This window comes from Trematomus bernacchii, unplaced genomic scaffold, assembly GCF_902827165.1.
Source record: "Trematomus bernacchii unplaced genomic scaffold, fTreBer1.1, whole genome shotgun sequence".
NCBI lineage: Eukaryota > Metazoa > Chordata > Actinopteri > Perciformes > Nototheniidae > Trematomus > Trematomus bernacchii.
In genome coordinates, this window is record NW_022988066.1 from 2,728,614 (window position 1) to 2,745,067 (window position 16,454).

The 16,454-nt window shown below is 39.4% G+C and overlaps 1 protein-coding gene across 2 annotated transcripts; it reads right to left on the minus strand.

The window, feature by feature from the left end:
* Positions 1–159: 159 nt before the first annotated feature.
* Positions 160–16,300, minus strand: xpnpep1 (X-prolyl aminopeptidase (aminopeptidase P) 1, soluble). Of its 2 annotated transcripts, none has more exons than XM_034120433.1 (20): positions 16,188–16,300; positions 14,998–15,122; positions 14,286–14,349; positions 13,015–13,119; positions 12,765–12,857; positions 7,700–7,843; positions 7,417–7,512; positions 5,846–5,927; positions 4,868–5,078; positions 3,600–3,689; positions 3,426–3,476; positions 3,097–3,155; positions 2,697–2,774; positions 2,535–2,606; positions 2,306–2,366; positions 2,093–2,162; positions 1,568–1,741; positions 1,353–1,429; positions 1,054–1,152; positions 160–446 (listed from the first exon to the last, which is right to left on the minus strand). In XM_034120433.1, the coding sequence occupies exons 2-20, from the start codon at positions 15,112–15,114 to the stop codon at positions 327–329; spliced, it is 1,863 nt and encodes a 620-aa protein (XP_033976324.1). In that variant the 5' UTR covers positions 15,115–15,122; positions 16,188–16,300; the 3' UTR covers positions 160–326. The 2 variants fall into 2 exon arrangements, with proteins under 2 accessions (XP_033976324.1, XP_033976323.1); XM_034120432.1 differs by lacking the exon at positions 16,188–16,300 and adding an exon at positions 15,378–15,479.
* Positions 16,301–16,454: the final 154 nt, after the last annotated feature.

Genomic DNA, 16,454 nt, shown 5'->3' on the forward strand with positions numbered 1-16,454 from the left:
TCATTTAAAGGATTTAAATATATGCTAAATGTAGGTACAGGACAATGCTGCCACTAATAATCATGTATATTTCTACAGTTGTCATTGTAAATATCTTTTGTAAAACCATATAAGGATAGTGTTGATGAGTCACCAATTGTTTCACTTGCCAAGCTGAACTTGATTTTGTAATGATCTTTAATAAAACTGCTGATACAATGTGCTTTACAAAAGAAGCCAAGTGTGAGACACAGAGAAAGATGAGAAAATACAAACGTTTATCACTGCAGAGAAATTAATCATCTTTGCTCCAGGGCAAAAAGGATGGTACTGCAGAAGAGTCGTACTCAGGCGATGGGCTGGGTCTCTCTGATCAGCCACTCCAGCCCCCCCTTCCTGCCCTGCCTCTCCAGCTCCGCTCCGATCACCTCCCGGCAGATTCTGTGGTACTCGTTCACCCAGTCCCGCTGTGAACAGAAGAGAGCCCGTCACACCATGAACAGACTAAAGTAGTGCATGTTATGACAGGAATAGCTGATATAATGGAACATTTAAAAAAAGTTGTATGATTTTCTTACAAAGTGTTAACTAGGTTAAAGGCAATTATTTGTTGTATTTTAAGTGTTCATCATCTTACCAATAAAAACACATTTTCAATGGCTGAATTTGTATTTGATGGTCAACTCTGGTTTACCCTGGCATTAATACTGCATTTATTTTGTATACTATACATATCAAGTACTATTCGTAGATACTATTCTTGCATTTAAATACACTTAATCATAGATCCTATTTTCCAGCGATAGAGAGCATTTACATTTTGTAAATAGAATACTATTTACAAAATGTAACATATTTCTTATTTCCCATATATATTGTAGATTAATTGCGTATTATAATGCACATATTTTTACATACATAAATGTAACTTTTGTTAAAATTTCTCTACGAGTATGAATATATTTCTAAACTAGATTTGAAGCAATTGTAATGCAACCGAATCCCTGCTTGGGATCAATTTAATATTTCTGATGATTTGAATGCTTAAACACAATCACACTGGATATCCCTTACCTCCTTCTGAGTGAGCAGCTCAGTGTTCATCATCTTGACTTGGATGGGAACCAGAGTGAGGGGCTCAAATGTCAGGCTGCCCCTGTTTCTGTAGTTGTACTGAACACACAGACAAGAGAATATTCACATCCGGATTTTCTTCATAATTAAAACTGCTACGATCAAACTCAGTAAAGAAGACCTGAATGAGAAAAAATGGCTTTCACCCAATGACTGCCAGTGAATGGTTTAACATATTTAACTCTATTATTTCCATGAGTATTTGAACATGAGGCCATGTTCTCAGTTAAAGGACCTACTTTGGGCTTAGCTGGTACAACAAGGACGACATTTTCAATACGAATGCCAAAAGCTCCATCTTCATAGTACCCAGGTTCTAGAAAAAAAGAGAATTTATAACATAATCAAACACAGAAAAGGCAAAATAATGAGTTTTTGAGGACGTGAAAATCACATGACAGAGACAGAATCACTGGCTCAACCAAAAACCCTCCCCTCCCTCCCCCTGCCTTACCATCACTGACGATCATGCCGGCCTCCAGCGGCTCATCGGCGAAGGTCTTGTAGCTGATGCCGCACGGCCCCTCGTGGACGTTCAGGAAGCAGCCGACACCGTGGCCCGTCCCGTGAAGGTAGTCCAGCCCCGACTCCCACAAGGCTGCGCGGGCGAACGAGTCCAACAGGTGGCCTGGGTGTGGGGGGGGGGGGGGGGAACGCAGGATTATAGTTAGGGATCGCACTTGAGTAGGGTAAGGTTTTGATTTCGCTCCATCAGAAAGCATTTCTCCATTTTTATTGAAACTTTGTGACACCTGTGTTTCCAGTGTCTAAAACGGATTGCTCTCATAGGAAAGCTATAATTGAAGTAATTTTTGTTTTTCAGAGACTAAGAATAAAAGATCTACAGTATATTCAACAAAAAACTAAAGGAATATATAAGAACTACCATCTGAATAAATCATTTTATCCTTACAATTTTTCACTGCTGTGTAAAGTGTAAAGCTTAATCGTGGAATAGTGTCAGAGAAGAGGAGAGCACCTTTTGTTCCGTTGGGGAAAACTGCAGCACTGACAGCTATGTGTCCCTTCAGTACATAGGTAAAGCATTCCTTGAGGAAAAAGGGAGAATATATAATACAAACATATTAAATCAAATTTGAATAATTAAATCAGCTTTAGTCAATCAACCCTAACCTGAGATTGAAATGATTTTGAAAGTGAAAACCATGAAAATGCAAATATCCAAATGTACCTTCTCGTAAGCCGATGGTGTCCCAAAGTGCACGGTGCGTGTGACGTCAGTGGTCCCATCGCTGCCAAAGACAGACATTGAATACAGATGTGTGTTAGTAAAAAACACATCACTGTTCCTATGTTTTCTTGGCATTAGAGGTGATTAGTGTCTGAATTAAGACGTAAAGGTCATACAAATACTAGGCAGGGCAATTGCAGTTGATTTATGTAATAATGATCTTGTTTACACATATTGAGCTCCAGAGTCGATGAGGTAAACTTCATTCAAGGAGAGAGTTCTGTTGGTTTCAGGCAGGGGTCTAAAGGAAAGAGAAAAAAAAGTCAGGCTTAGTGAACTATTATAACAGAACGACAAAAAATGTTTTCATTAAAAATACTGGCCAGCTGACCTGTAATGTATGATGGCTCCGTTGGGGCCGACGCTGGAAATTGTTGGGAAACTGAGGCCAACAAAATCTTTCTGTTGACTGAAAAAGACAAAAGTATACTTAAGAAAAGGATATTTTCCACACAAAAATGCATTGATGACAGGAGATGTAATGTTCAAAAGTTGTAGGATCACACTGGCACACTAAAACAGATACAAAATCAACAAATCATATTCATTTCAAAGCTTTCAGTAAACATTTGACTTCACTTCCCTGTCCAGTAGAGGGGGATATAACTCCAGTCACTATCGCAGCACAGTTTAAATTGGCATCGCTCCATGAAGCAATTCAAGGACTTTAACTGGAAGTTACTGAGTGCTTACTGTAAAAAAACATCCAGGACAAATAATAATAAACATACCTGCGTAATTCTTCAGCCTTGTCGGCAGCAGAGATCTCCGTCACCGTGGCTTTTGGAATCTTAACAACCAGGTAATGCGGAAAGAGTTGACATAGATCAGTAACTTTCCAGAAACCATTTATGAAATCATGATCAATTAAATATTATTATGTGAGAGAAAGTTCACTTTGAACAGGGGCTACGTCACAATATTACAAATATCCAAAGGGTTTTCTCCCAAATTAGCGAATTCACTCATTAGGTACAATAACCTAAATGTTACAGCCTATAATATCTTCTCTCTTCTTTGGAACTCAAAATATATAGCCTCAGAAACATAATGAAAATACCTCCTTTTCCAACCAAGCAAAGAGTTCACATAAGGCAGCTGCATCCTTGATCTGTTGGGGAAAAGTGCAGAAGACGAAATACATTATCTGTGAGGTGAGATCAGTTGCATCAATCATAAACTATTAATTAGTAAATGCACACAACAGATTTTAAGGCGCTCATAAAGTTCTTACATGGGCCATTTTCATGCCTTGAATCTCAGTGGCGTTCTTCACAGCCTTGGCGAGGCAGAGGGGAGTGTAGGGAATCGGAGTCCTGTGGATCTGAAACACATCAAGCAGCAACAAAGTCAATTCAAATGAATTCAAATGTGTATATTAAAGTATTTAAAGCAAAGTTGTGTGCCGTCAGAGCCAAAAGAACCAAAATGCCCGTCTGACATCAGACAGTAAACTGAATTTACTTTGTTGATCATTTTCATGCAAGGATGAGCCTAGATCTAACTGAATGATAAAACACGATAGAATATGGTTAAAGTCCAGTGGTGGAAGAAGTGTTCAGACATTTTACAGAAATAAAAGAAGCACCACTACATCAACAAATAAAAGTGCTAAATGTATCATCATTCTCAAGTTAAAGTGTGAAAATATTAGCATCAAAGTACCAACATTTTCAGTTCTTATAATGTAGAATGTCCCATTTGAAAACATTTAGTGATTTAAAAATGGTTTACAAGTGATTGAATCCTTTTAATGAAGTAAAAAGTAGAATATTTGCCTCGAAAATGTAGTAAAGTGTAAAGAATCATACAATTAAATACTAAATTAAAGTAGAAGTACCTCAAATTTGTATTTAAGCAGCGTATTTGGTCACATTTCATCATTCTTCACTAACACTAAGAAAGTGGATCACATCACTCCAGTTCTGAAGTCTTTACACTGGCTTCCTGTGTTTCAAAGAATTGATTTCAAAATACTGCTGCTGGTTTAAAAAGCATTGAATGGTTTGGGCCCAGACTCTCAGGTCTTCTGGGACTGGTCTGCTTTCTGTCCCGAGAGTCAGAACTAAACATGGAGAAGTTCAGTTATTATGCTCCAAATATCCGGAACAAGCTACCAGAAACCTGCAGGTCTGGATTCTTTTAATGTTTCTTTTATTATCTATGCCTTTGTTTTTTAAACGCCCTTTTAATTGCCTTGCGTTAACAGGTGCTATATAAATAAACTTGCCTCGCCTTACACTAGGAGTGGTTTTATTTAAGACAAAGGGATTCCTACTGTTAAAACGTTGTGCTCAATTATAAGTTTGAGTTTATGTGTTCTGTCTTTCAACAAGTCGAATTGAAACGAAAAGAGAAAACATTTGAGCCCTTACGGGAAACTGAATGTGGAATTTAATTAGAATGACGAGACAGGTGTTGCTTTTGGCATAACCCGATCTATGAATGAGGAAAACACCGCCTATACTATACTATACGTTATGTTCCTGGTTGCTCTCTCACCTTGGGGATGACCTGTGTGAGAGCACAGCTGGCCTTGTCGCTGATCCACACTTTGTCCTTGGGGCTGTGTGCCGCGCAGATGGCCTGCAGCTCAGAGTACACCGACTCGTACGGGTATGCGTGGACGCTCATTTCGGGCTTGCAGGGGGAGTCCAGCTGCAGGTGGTCTCTCAAAGCGGGAACAGAAAGACGCTTAAGGTCCACAAAAAGCCTGCAGAAGGGAAGGAGTGGGGATAAAGGGAACTCAGGTGAAAACCTTTCACCTGCAGTTTGGGTAGTTTTAAAGGTCCCCTATTATACTGTTTTTCATCAATAGGTCTCAGATATACAAAACATGTCTCTGAAGTGTTTGGCTCGAAATACCAAACAGATCATGCATTGCAGCATCCCTGTATCAAAAGTGCTGATTCTCTGTCTGTTACTTTAGATGAAAATAAGGAGCCACTCCCCACGCCCCTCTGGGAGATATTTGGTTAAAAAGAACTCAATTCTTTTTAAATCTCACCTAAAAACTCACCTCTTTGAACTTTCAGAATCTCTTTACACAGAGGGGACACATGTTTATGTAGAAAAGACATTTTGATTTAAAAGTGGATTTGCATAACAGTGTGTGATGACTTCTACAAATACAAAGTTAAAATAATGCTGACCCATAGTTTATCACCAATTATTTAAGTAGTCCTTATCAGTTCTATATAATGGATTCAGAGCATTACCATAGAAGCACAACACGTTTTGCTTCGTAGAGCAACAGTCGAGTTATGTCTACTTGAAGCCAGAGAATGAAGTCACGCTCCGTAGCTTCTCTGGCCTTTGTTTTGGTAAGCTGGTCGGCAGAGCGTGAATGTTTTCACGCAAACATACCCTCAGGTTAACACTGTAAACTCTGTCAGCAATGTTTGGGATGTTACCATTGGTAGCTGCTAGCTGTCAGCTCAGCCGTAGCATGTTGAAAGTTGCCTTGCTATAATTCATTACCTTATTGTGTTCATCCCCACAATGGCATATGCAAAGAAAACTGGGTTGTACTCGATGTCTGCACCACGGAGGTTGAAAAGCCCTGAAAAAAGAAAACATCACATTTTCACAACATCATTTAAGATATAAATTGCTCCATCTCATTTAGCAGGTGACAGTGTCAGAAAACAGCGTCGATAAATCCATCCAGCTTCAATGTCTTACTCTAATTTGCTGAGTGTTCAATGTCAATGTTATTATGGGATTGTCACTTATCCTATCCCTTCAATTTAACGCCCATTGAGACCCTCTTGTCTGAATGCTACCTGATGGCAATAGAAATCAGCATTATTCAAATTAACAAAAACCCTCAGACTAAACAATCAGAAGCAAGACCTCGTTAGCGTGGTGAACAAGGTGCTCACACAGGCATCTGGAGGGACACCCGTGCATCCCTAGGTCCTTGGATCGTGATATAGAAATGGACTGCTTTACATTAGCATTTCATACTTCGTTTTCTTTTTACCCGGGCATATTTTTAACTAGCTCTGGGTTGACATGTTTCATACTAAGAACAAAAGCGCTTTATGGCTCTTGGTTTGGCTGAGTGCCAGCATTATTACAGGAACTCTACTGGGATAATTCTCAAGCAACAGCAGTAACAAAGAAGAACTAACATTTATTTTGGAGTGGATTCAACTCACATAGCAGAATCCCCAGCGACAACAAAAAGATTATTCTCTTTGTTAAAATATAGCTAAGTCATGGCTCCTTGAGCAGAAAATGACGTTGGTAGCCTCTCCAACCAAGAGGGTATGTGAGGGCATTCAAAAGGAAACTGGAGTGGATCCAACTCACATGAAAAAAACACATTTTCTTTCCCTGCAACTTTGACAGAGAGGAATGTTTAAGTTTAGCAATCAATCACAGGGTTAAGATGTATTGTACAGATAGGGTAAAATATCTGACAGCTATCTAGTTGATGGGCTTTAGAAGTTGCTGTAAATATTTCTAAATATTTTTAACAGCTGTTCTGTACAATTCTTACATTCTGAAAAATGGACTTCTCTTAAATACAGGGTTTCCCACACATAGACTTTACTTGGGCAGGCCGCCCAGGTATATTAACGGCCGCCAAAGTATATTTCGCGACCCATTTAGGTTTGTTTTTTTAATCCGTCCGCGAGCACGATGCCATCTGCGATCGATTAGCTAGTGGACAATGATCCCTCGCTCTACGCCTCCTGTACCTGTTTGCTCTGCTATCGCGTGAAGGGTCTGCTAACAAGCGACCAACAGAAAGGGAGACCTTACGAGAAACAGAGAAGACGACGTAAACATCGATTTTTTCAGAGCAGTGTGTGTGCATCAGAACAGTGCGTGTGAATCAGAACAGTGTGTTTTGTTCACATGATGTTCACATGATGTTGCACGTCACACAGCCCCCCCACCCCCCGGCTACCACCACAAGTATATTACAGATCTGTGGGAAACACTGAAATATCTCAATATATGATAATTGGAGACTTTTAAGTCTAAGTTTTAGCAGAGTTAATTACACAATGTATTACTGAATAAAAAAGTATCCGTACATGCGATCTCATCCAGCGCTGTGGCAACAAACCAGGTGACCTTCCTCTTTGTCATCTTGGCACGCAGCGCTGTGATCTTTTCTTGCCAGGAGATACCTTTGGGAAGCAGAGATGTTTTCATTACCATGACATGGAACAACATTTATTTCCTCGTATACCAGCTGTCACTTTTATTTTTCCTGGCTTGAAAACAATAGAAGGTTTGCAACATTAACTGTAAACCATCTTGTTATCAGACAATATAACAACCCTGTTTGTAATGTATATTGTGTTTAGCACTAACCGGTGTAGTTTAAGCCCAAGTAGCGGAGCTGTGTGCTGGGTCTTTCTGGGCGGTCCGTCCACACCGCATCGATCAGGTTGTCCTGCACCGCCACCAGAGAGTGGCCTGCACTGGTCAGCGCCCGGGACATGTGCTTCCACTGATCTGAAACAGAACATCAAGGGTCAAGATGTACAAGTAATGATGCTCTCTTCAGGAAGGGACCGAGCAAGTTGTTCTTCCTGAGGAGGCTCAGGTCATTCTACGTGTGCACGAGGCTGCTGCAGATGTTCTACCAGTCTGTGGTGCTGGGGTGGAAACACCAACAAAAGCGACACTGACAGGCTGAACAAGCTTGTGAGGCTAGCTCTGTAGTTGGAGTACAACTGGACAATCTGGAGGAGGTGGCGGAGGGGAGGATGATGAGGAAGCTGGACTGTATCCTGGAGAACCCCTCCCACCCCCTCCATGCAGAGCTAGTGAAGATGAGGAGCATGTTCAGACTCAGACCTCCTCGGCACAGCACAAAGCGCATCGGACAACGGATGCACAATCAAGGGATAACCATGTAATCCATTAAAAGCAACCCCTACTGTACATACATAACATCTGCACTGTTTGTACAAATGACTTTAACCCATGTAAATATATTTAACAATCCAAACCCAAGATGTATATATGTTCATTCAACTGATCAACATTTACCTTTTACCTTTTTCCTTGTGATATCTTGAACAGTTACTTACTATAACTTTTTATTTTTAATTGTATTGTCCTGTTTTTCATTCTCACTCTGTTGCTTTGTTTGTCTTGTAGCCTTTATATAACCAGGTCAAATCCCATTGAGATCAAACGATCTCTTTTTCAAGGGAGACCTGCAAAGTTGGCTACACATGAAAACAGAAAAACAACAGAAAACAAAAAGGACATCATACAACATAATTACAGGGGTACAATTTACAAACCTATCGACATTGACAGGTACCAAGATTATCATATTGCATTGCATCTAGCCAAGCTTTAAAATGATGCAGGGGAACCAAGATGCTCAGTTTCAGTTCTTTTTGCAGACTGTTCCAAGCTAGAGGAGCTGCGCACATAAAAGCTTTAGTACCTAAATCAGTCCTAGCACTTGGCACATGTAACAAAAACACATCCTGAGATCTTAGGCAATAGCTACTTGCAACTCTCTGTGAGATCAGAGAGCAGATGTAAGCTGGTAGTTTACCCAACATGGCTTTGTAGATGAACATGTACCAATGACTGAGCCTCCGTACAGTAAGTGAAGGCAAACCTGCCCTGGCATACAGGGTACAGTGATGAGTAAGTACTTTACAGTTAGTAACAAATCTCAGCGCACTGTGATAGGCGGCATCTAACTTGAGCAGGTAGGCAGATGCATTCATATAGATCAAATCACCATAGTCCAGCACAGGTAAAAAGGTCACAGAGACTAGCCTTTTCCTGGCCTCAAGTGAGAAACAGGACTTGTTTCTGAAAAAGAAACCTTGCTTCACCCTCAGCTTTCTAAGCAGATTATTGACCTGAAGTTTAAAACCTTGCTGCTTTAACTGCTGAATTTCCCCACAGGGATAAATAAAAATCCATCTTATCTTATCTTGAGAGCAGAGTGTTCATACTGCTTTGATAGTCATTGTGTACTGTAGTTAAAGGTGGGGTAGGTCATTTTGGAGAAACCAGCTCGAGTGCGCTAGAATTTGAAAATACACAGCCAGAAGAAATCTGCTACTTCCTTACAGAGCCCCTCCTCCAACACACACGTACGCGCACATGACCAATGAGGGCACGAGATAAGTTTGTGCACAGATGGAAGGCTGACAGGCAGGTAGGCCATCCAGTTATTTTAGCTGGGCCGGCAAAAATGATTGGTCGTTCTTTTTACAGTATTACGGCTTCCACAGATGACATTTTTTTATGGATTTTTTGTCAAAGCACTTAACCTCTTAAGCACAGCGGTCCCCCCATTGGACCCCTCCCACTGTTTTTTTTTTAGACAATGTCTCAGGGCTTCTTAACATTTATGAAACTATTAATGTGTAGCACCAGATTAACGGAAAGAATCTCAGCTAACTGAAGATATGAACCATTTTTAGCTATAAGAAACACAGGAGTAATACCAAGCCTTTGAATTAGCATTTTGCGAAAAAATGCTGACTAATGCTAACGGACTTTTGCACAGCACTCACTCTCAAAATGCCCTTATTACTTATCGTAACTGCACAAATAAGATATCCGATTAAAGCTGAGACTCCACAGATTCCATACATGTAGTGTCATCACTGTACGACAGCTGTGTACTGCAGGAAGTGTCAGGTCCCTCTGTGCTTCACTTCCAAAACAAATTGTTACCAGGAGTGGCATGACTAAATTGTAAAGTTTTAAATAAATCTGCTGTTGGAGTCAAACTTCATTTTGTATGTTTTTTATTTTTTTTTTTATTTTTTTTTTTACAACAGTTGTATTTGGATGGAATGAATACCTATAGTGATAATTCAAAGTATAAAATGATTTTTACAGTGAAAAAGGTCAAATGGAACTGATGGTTCCCAAATTACCCAGAGGTGTACTATATTTTTCTAAACCTCTCTAAAAAGGTCAAATTTAACTTGTTTTGCATCAATTTTGATACAGGGTACTTATTATATGTTATAGTTTGGATTCCTAGTCTACTAACCCATCATTCAAGGGTGGTTTTCACTATAAGTAATGGGTTTTTTTTTAGGCGGAGATAGAATTTACATGTTTTTACTATGTTCCATATGGATTTACTTTAAAATAAAAACATCTATATTGATTCTGACACTTCTACATCCAACTCACAGATGTATCCTTGCTTTGAGAAAAAAGATTATTAATTTACCCCTTTTAGAAGTGAAGATATAGTCTTTGTTGTGTTAGTGGCATTTTCGAGCCTGAAACCTGAAAAACAGGCTCAGGGCTTAACAGGTTAAGATATTGATTGCTATCGGGATGTTAAGAGCATTCCATGGAATATAACAAAAAGTATATCTCGAGCCGGTTCCTCAAACTTACCTACCCCACCTTTAAGGCGAGACAGTACAGGTGAATAGGGTAATTTTTTTAACTTAAAGATATCAGCTAAAAATGTCTCCAGTTAATTACTTACAATAAGACAATTGTTTTTTATATTACAAGTTTTCTTAAATAGCATGTTTAAATATGCAAATGAGCCATAATCTCATTAAATATGCGCATATTTTAATACATTTCAGGAACACAAATCTGAACATTGGATAAAGCCAGGTTCAAAATTCTTGTTTCATTTTGTAGTCATATTAGAATCTAAAGTTTTTACAGAAGGGATTTTCGATATCTCTTTTTATCACTCCATACATGTAAATCAGAAAATACTGTCAACAGCCCTAAAATATCAATTTTCGCCATGTTTTTAGGTATAACATTTTATATAATTCAGGCTATGAATGATGTATGAACAAACCCTTCAGTAAAAACCTTCAGAATATTGATAGGAATATAACTGGAAGGTTTAGTCTATCTACGTGCTACTGAAGTGGACATTTCTCACTCAGAATAGGAGAAAAAACTCATTTTGAGAAAACAACCTTTAAAGATTGCTGTGTGGCGCTACCTAAACTCTCCTGTTCTTTGGATGACAGCTTGCGCATCTACGCACTCCGTGACGGTATTTCATAATCAGGGTAGGGCTGTGCAATTAATCGTATTTTAATTGCAATTACGATTTTGGCCTGCCACAATTACAAAAACAACACAATCGAAAAAAACAATTATTTTGCTTTGCTAGGTTGTGACAGTGCACTGCAACATATTTGATCTAATTTATTTTAGTCTAATTTATTTTTATTTATCATATTTATATATGTTTAGTAGCTTGTGGAAGTGCGCTCCAAAATATTTGTTGATCTTGTTTATTGGTATTTATTATTTTGATATTATTTATTTAAATTTAAATATAAATGTATCATTTCGCACAGCCCTAAATCAGGGTCATTTGTTTTTTGTATAACCTTGCTTCGTGCAAGTGACAATTGTTGTCGTCTTCACTGTGAATGTTTTTTTCGCTGTTCTTTTGCCATTTTGAGATTTACATTTCCAGTGGAAAGCTAAACCAGGAAGTGTTTTAGCACACCACGTGACGCATCTGAACGAATCACGTTGTCAGAAATTGACACCAGCCAATGAGATTTCGTTTTTTGGTTTAAGACCCCTTTGTACTTTCACGATTGGTTGCTGATACAAAGGAAATGACCATATTTGGATCCGATGAGATTGTGCAGGAGAGATGGAGCTTTCCAACGATATCTCTGATTACATGGTGCAAACAGCGGTCGCTGTACTATATGTTACGTTAGAATGCTAACTTTTGGTGAATTTAGGAGAAATCTACAGACGCAAATAGACAAACTACAGTAAAAATAAACATCTAAATGTGTATTTTGTATGTTTTCCTTCCAAAAGCCTGAAAGAAAACATGTTATGGAATCAAAATAGCACAAAATCTCAAACGATGTTTTTGCCGGCCGTGTCTCGCCTTAAAGGGGACCTATCATGCAAAATGCACTTTTGTACGTCTTTTATACATGAATATGTGTCCCCGGTGTTCCAGGGAACTCACCAAGTGTCAGAAAACACAACCCTCTCTATTTTCCTCCATACCCAAATCTCTAAAAAAGGGGCTACAACGGATCTGATAAAAACTGATCCAGATTTGAACACTGTCCTGACGTCAGGACAGTGGCGCTACAGCTATTGGACCAACTCCACCAATCAGGAGGAGACAGCCATGGCCATTGCCGTTCGAAAGCGCTGGAGACGCTGTAGTACATATGCCAGGCCAGTAGATGGTGCTGTTCTCACTGAATCTGCCCTTGCTAAAACAGGGATAAAAAAGTGCAAATTGAGCAAAATGAGGTATGGCTAAAATGCATGATCTGTTTGGTATTTTGAAAAAAAAAAAGTATAAATATGTCTTATATAGGTATGGTCCTACACTATATTATTCAAATATAGCATGATAGGTCCACTTTAAGTTGATCCAGTGCACTGAGAGGAACATGAGACGTACCAGCAGCGATGATCCACGGATCTACTCCAACTTTGGAGTTCTCTGGCAGGATGCTGATCAGCCAGTCCTCCTGAGAGGGTGTTTCCTTCAGCCCTAGATATGATTGTTTTTAAACAACATGATCACATTCAAAGACAGCGACATAAAATGTGCCAGATTCATTCCAGTGTTTACAGTCGCTATTAAGATACATGTATGTTTAAAAAAAGCCTTTGCAGTTAGGATGATCCTGTTTTTTTTTTATTCTTACCCATCTTCATGAGGCTCCAGTTGTTGTCCATCTGCTGACTGGCCTGGAGGAAATATCTCCCATCAGTCCACATTGCAGCGTGTTGCTCTGTGACGATGGCTGTACCTACACGACACAACAAGCAACGCACAATTCATCTTACCAATCACAGAGGCTTTTGTATGGTGTGTACAATAGATGAATAAGAAAAGGTTAAATATGCAGTATCTCCCCCATTAAGATGTCTTAGAAAGACCTGACCTGTGTTATAAGTGGTTTACTTTATCCAAATGTTTACAAAAAATGTAAATCTAAAAAAATCTGTAATTTGAATTAAAGGTGGGGTAGGTAATTTTGAAGAAACCAGCTCGAGATCGCTAGAATTTGAAAATACACAGCCGGAACAAATCTGCCACTTCCTTACTGAGCCCCTCCTCCAACACACACGAACGCGCACATGACCAATGAGGGCACGAGATAAGTTTGTGCACAGATGGAAGGCTGACAGGCAGGTAGGCCATCCAGTTATTTTAGCCGGGCCTGGATTTTTTGTCAAAGCACTTAAGATATTCATTGCTATCGGGATGTTAAGAGCATTCCATGGAATATTTTTGCCCTTTGCCCTTTGATCTGATACTATTATAGTGACACATGACCAGTCTATTACTCTGTTTCTTGTCTGATGTGTCAGTACAGTAAGAAGCTGGTTCCGGTCAGTTTTTAAAAGCAGAATAAACAGCAGCGAACAAAGAGTTTTTTTTTTGTCAAAGCACTTAAGATATTCATTGCTATCGGGATGTTAAGAGCATTCCATGGAATACAAACAAAAAGTGTATATCGAGCCGGTTTCTCAAACTTACCTACCCCACCTTTAAGGCAACGCTCAGTTTTATTTGATTGCCTGCAGTTAAAACGTTTGCCCTTTGATCTGATACTATTATAGTGACACATGACCAGTCTATTACTCTGTTTCTTGTCTGATGTGTCAGTACAGTAAGAAGCTGGTTCCGGTCAGTTTTTAAAAGCAGAATAAACAGCAGCGAACAAAGAGTGAGTGAACGCTCCTTCTTTCTTTACAAACTGTGCTGTTTTCCCAGAGGGATTTGTTCCAAAGTAGGTCACATCCCTAAAAGTATACCTCACATCATAAAAAACAAAAAGATAATCTGCTGTACTAACTATATTGAACATGAGACGATGCACTGGGACCTGGACGGTTGGATGCAAGTTTATTTATCCTATCCTAAAACAAGAAATTAGCTAGGATTTGAACTGGATGAAGCAAACCATACCTGCAGAGCCATTAAATCCGCAGATAAATTCACGTCTGCAGTCACTCGGTGCAATGTATTCACTCTGAAAGACATGGGGGCAAAGAGAGAGAAGGAGACAGAGAGAGAGAGATCAGCTTCATTTACAATCAGTGTGAAGGGGCATGTCAGACATTTTAAATGGCACCTTGGCTGCTCTTCTCACATCGTGTCGTGTGCATGGAGAGGGCAAAAGGGAGGAGCAGTGGGTAAAGGGCTACAATTAATTTTCAAGGTTAGAAAAGACGATTAAAAGGGAATCACAACACACACAATGAGACAGGAGCTGCAGCAGCTCGGCTTTGAGCTGGTGCATGTGTGTCTGAGTTTATCTTTGGGGGTGACTTTATTGATGTTTTAAAGCAGACAGTGTATGTTTATGTGTCAGTGAAGAAGAAATAGCCATCGCATATTATTTATCCTAAAGCTCTACTGTTGAAGCTTCTAAACTAACTTACATCCCTTCTCCAATGTAAATATAGTTACTACAGTACACAATCCAGGAACTATTAACCTAGAACTACAAACTGCGTTCAAACAAGTTTACTTATTATCTGTTTCATGATTCTTGTGGTTGAAGTTGTGTCTTTTTTGCTGATGTGTTCATGTGATGTGTTTTTTAATCTACCTCAATAAAACCGCATGATTAAATTAAGATGAATTATAATTTAAAAAATGGTGTGATCTCACTTACCTGGTGTGCATCTCCAGAAGGGACGATGTAGGCCTGTATGGGCTCAGAGAAGTATTTCGAATTTCTCATCGCCTGCCGAAGTTGCCTGAGCAGCTCTCCTGTGATCTTTGGAGACATGGCTGAGTCTAAACGAAGAAAGAAAATGACACACTTATTTAAGACATAAAACCATGTAACAAAACGCCCTTACAATAAGGTAAATGTCCTAGCTTAACATTAAAGCTGCTGGGATTTAGTGCAAAAAAAAACACCTATGCATTTAAGATGTGAATACAAACTTGAAACACAGTAATTTCCCACAACTACCTTTATAAAAAAGAACAGAGATATGTGCCTTGATCTATTGTTATTCAAACCCACCCCAATTACCCATAGATTACCTGACTTTTGGGAAGTCATGTTGATTTTAGGTGCCTGGAGCAGGACAGTGTCTACCTGACTATTAACGTGGAGCTCAAAGTCACAGTCCACACCTGGATCTTTAACCTGCTGTAACATGATGATTCAGCAACTGTCACATTAGTTAAATATTAAAAGAATAGACCCATTGGATGGTGACGGTAGGTGTATTTCAAATGTGACAAAGTCCGGAAGATATTGTGCATTGTCGAATTTATCAGCATTCACAATAACTGTATAGTGACATAATTGTTTTGAAAGAACTTCCGCGTGCCGACCAATCACGTTGCAGTATTATTCATCGAAGAGCTCTCCTATTGGCTTAACACCGCATGCGATTGTTGTTTACAAGTAGGCATAAGAAGAAGTAGCATTTATCTTAACTAATACGCTAGCTAACTAGCTTGAATACAGTGTAACATCTCGTTATATTCTGATAATAAACGGCAAGCTATGACGATATTTTGTATCCACACATCACTGTTATCAACAGGCCATCCAAAACACACAATAACTCGTTCATTTAGCGAGTAGCTGTGTGCTTTAGTAGTGGCAACAAGACAATAGTCTATCTGTAAAGTTGTTAGCTGATTTCAGATATATTTCACATAATGTCACAGTTTGACAGCTCTGAGTGAAGGCTTTTCTCCCCACTTTGATAATGGACGTTACAGACACAGGCGTGGTGAACCACAGTCAACATCCCGCGGTGCCACGTTTTCTCCCCCTAACCACCGCTAGCTAACGTTTACGTCCCCCCTCATGCGGCCAGTGAAATGCTGAATACACACCCGGTGGTTTCCTCCTAGAAATGTGATTATTGGGCTAATAAACGAAGCGCTTCTGTACCAGCCTGAACCTTGTGTTAATATACAAAACAGGAGGCTGCCATTTCTTTGTTGACGTTTGTGGTCACGTGACTGCAGCTCCTTCCAGTAGAGGCAGCGAGATCCAGACTCGACTCCCTTACGAGGAAAAAAAACATACACTGAACAATAAAATAACCCATAATCTATGATTATCAATACAATTATTATTCATATAGCTACTGCCACTTT

What these genes read in the sequence shown, in the direction of transcription:
- xpnpep1 (XM_034120432.1), bottom strand. An exon ending in CTGGAGCCTCATGAAGATGG is followed by an intron (nt 12,858 to 13,014) that starts GTAAGAATAAAA and finishes AATCATATCTAG; the next exon opens with GGCTGAAGGAAACACCCTCT. An exon ending in CACCATCGGCTTACGAGAAG is followed by an intron (nt 2,163 to 2,305) that starts GTACATTTGGAT and finishes TTTTTCCTCAAG; the next exon opens with GAATGCTTTACCTATGTACT.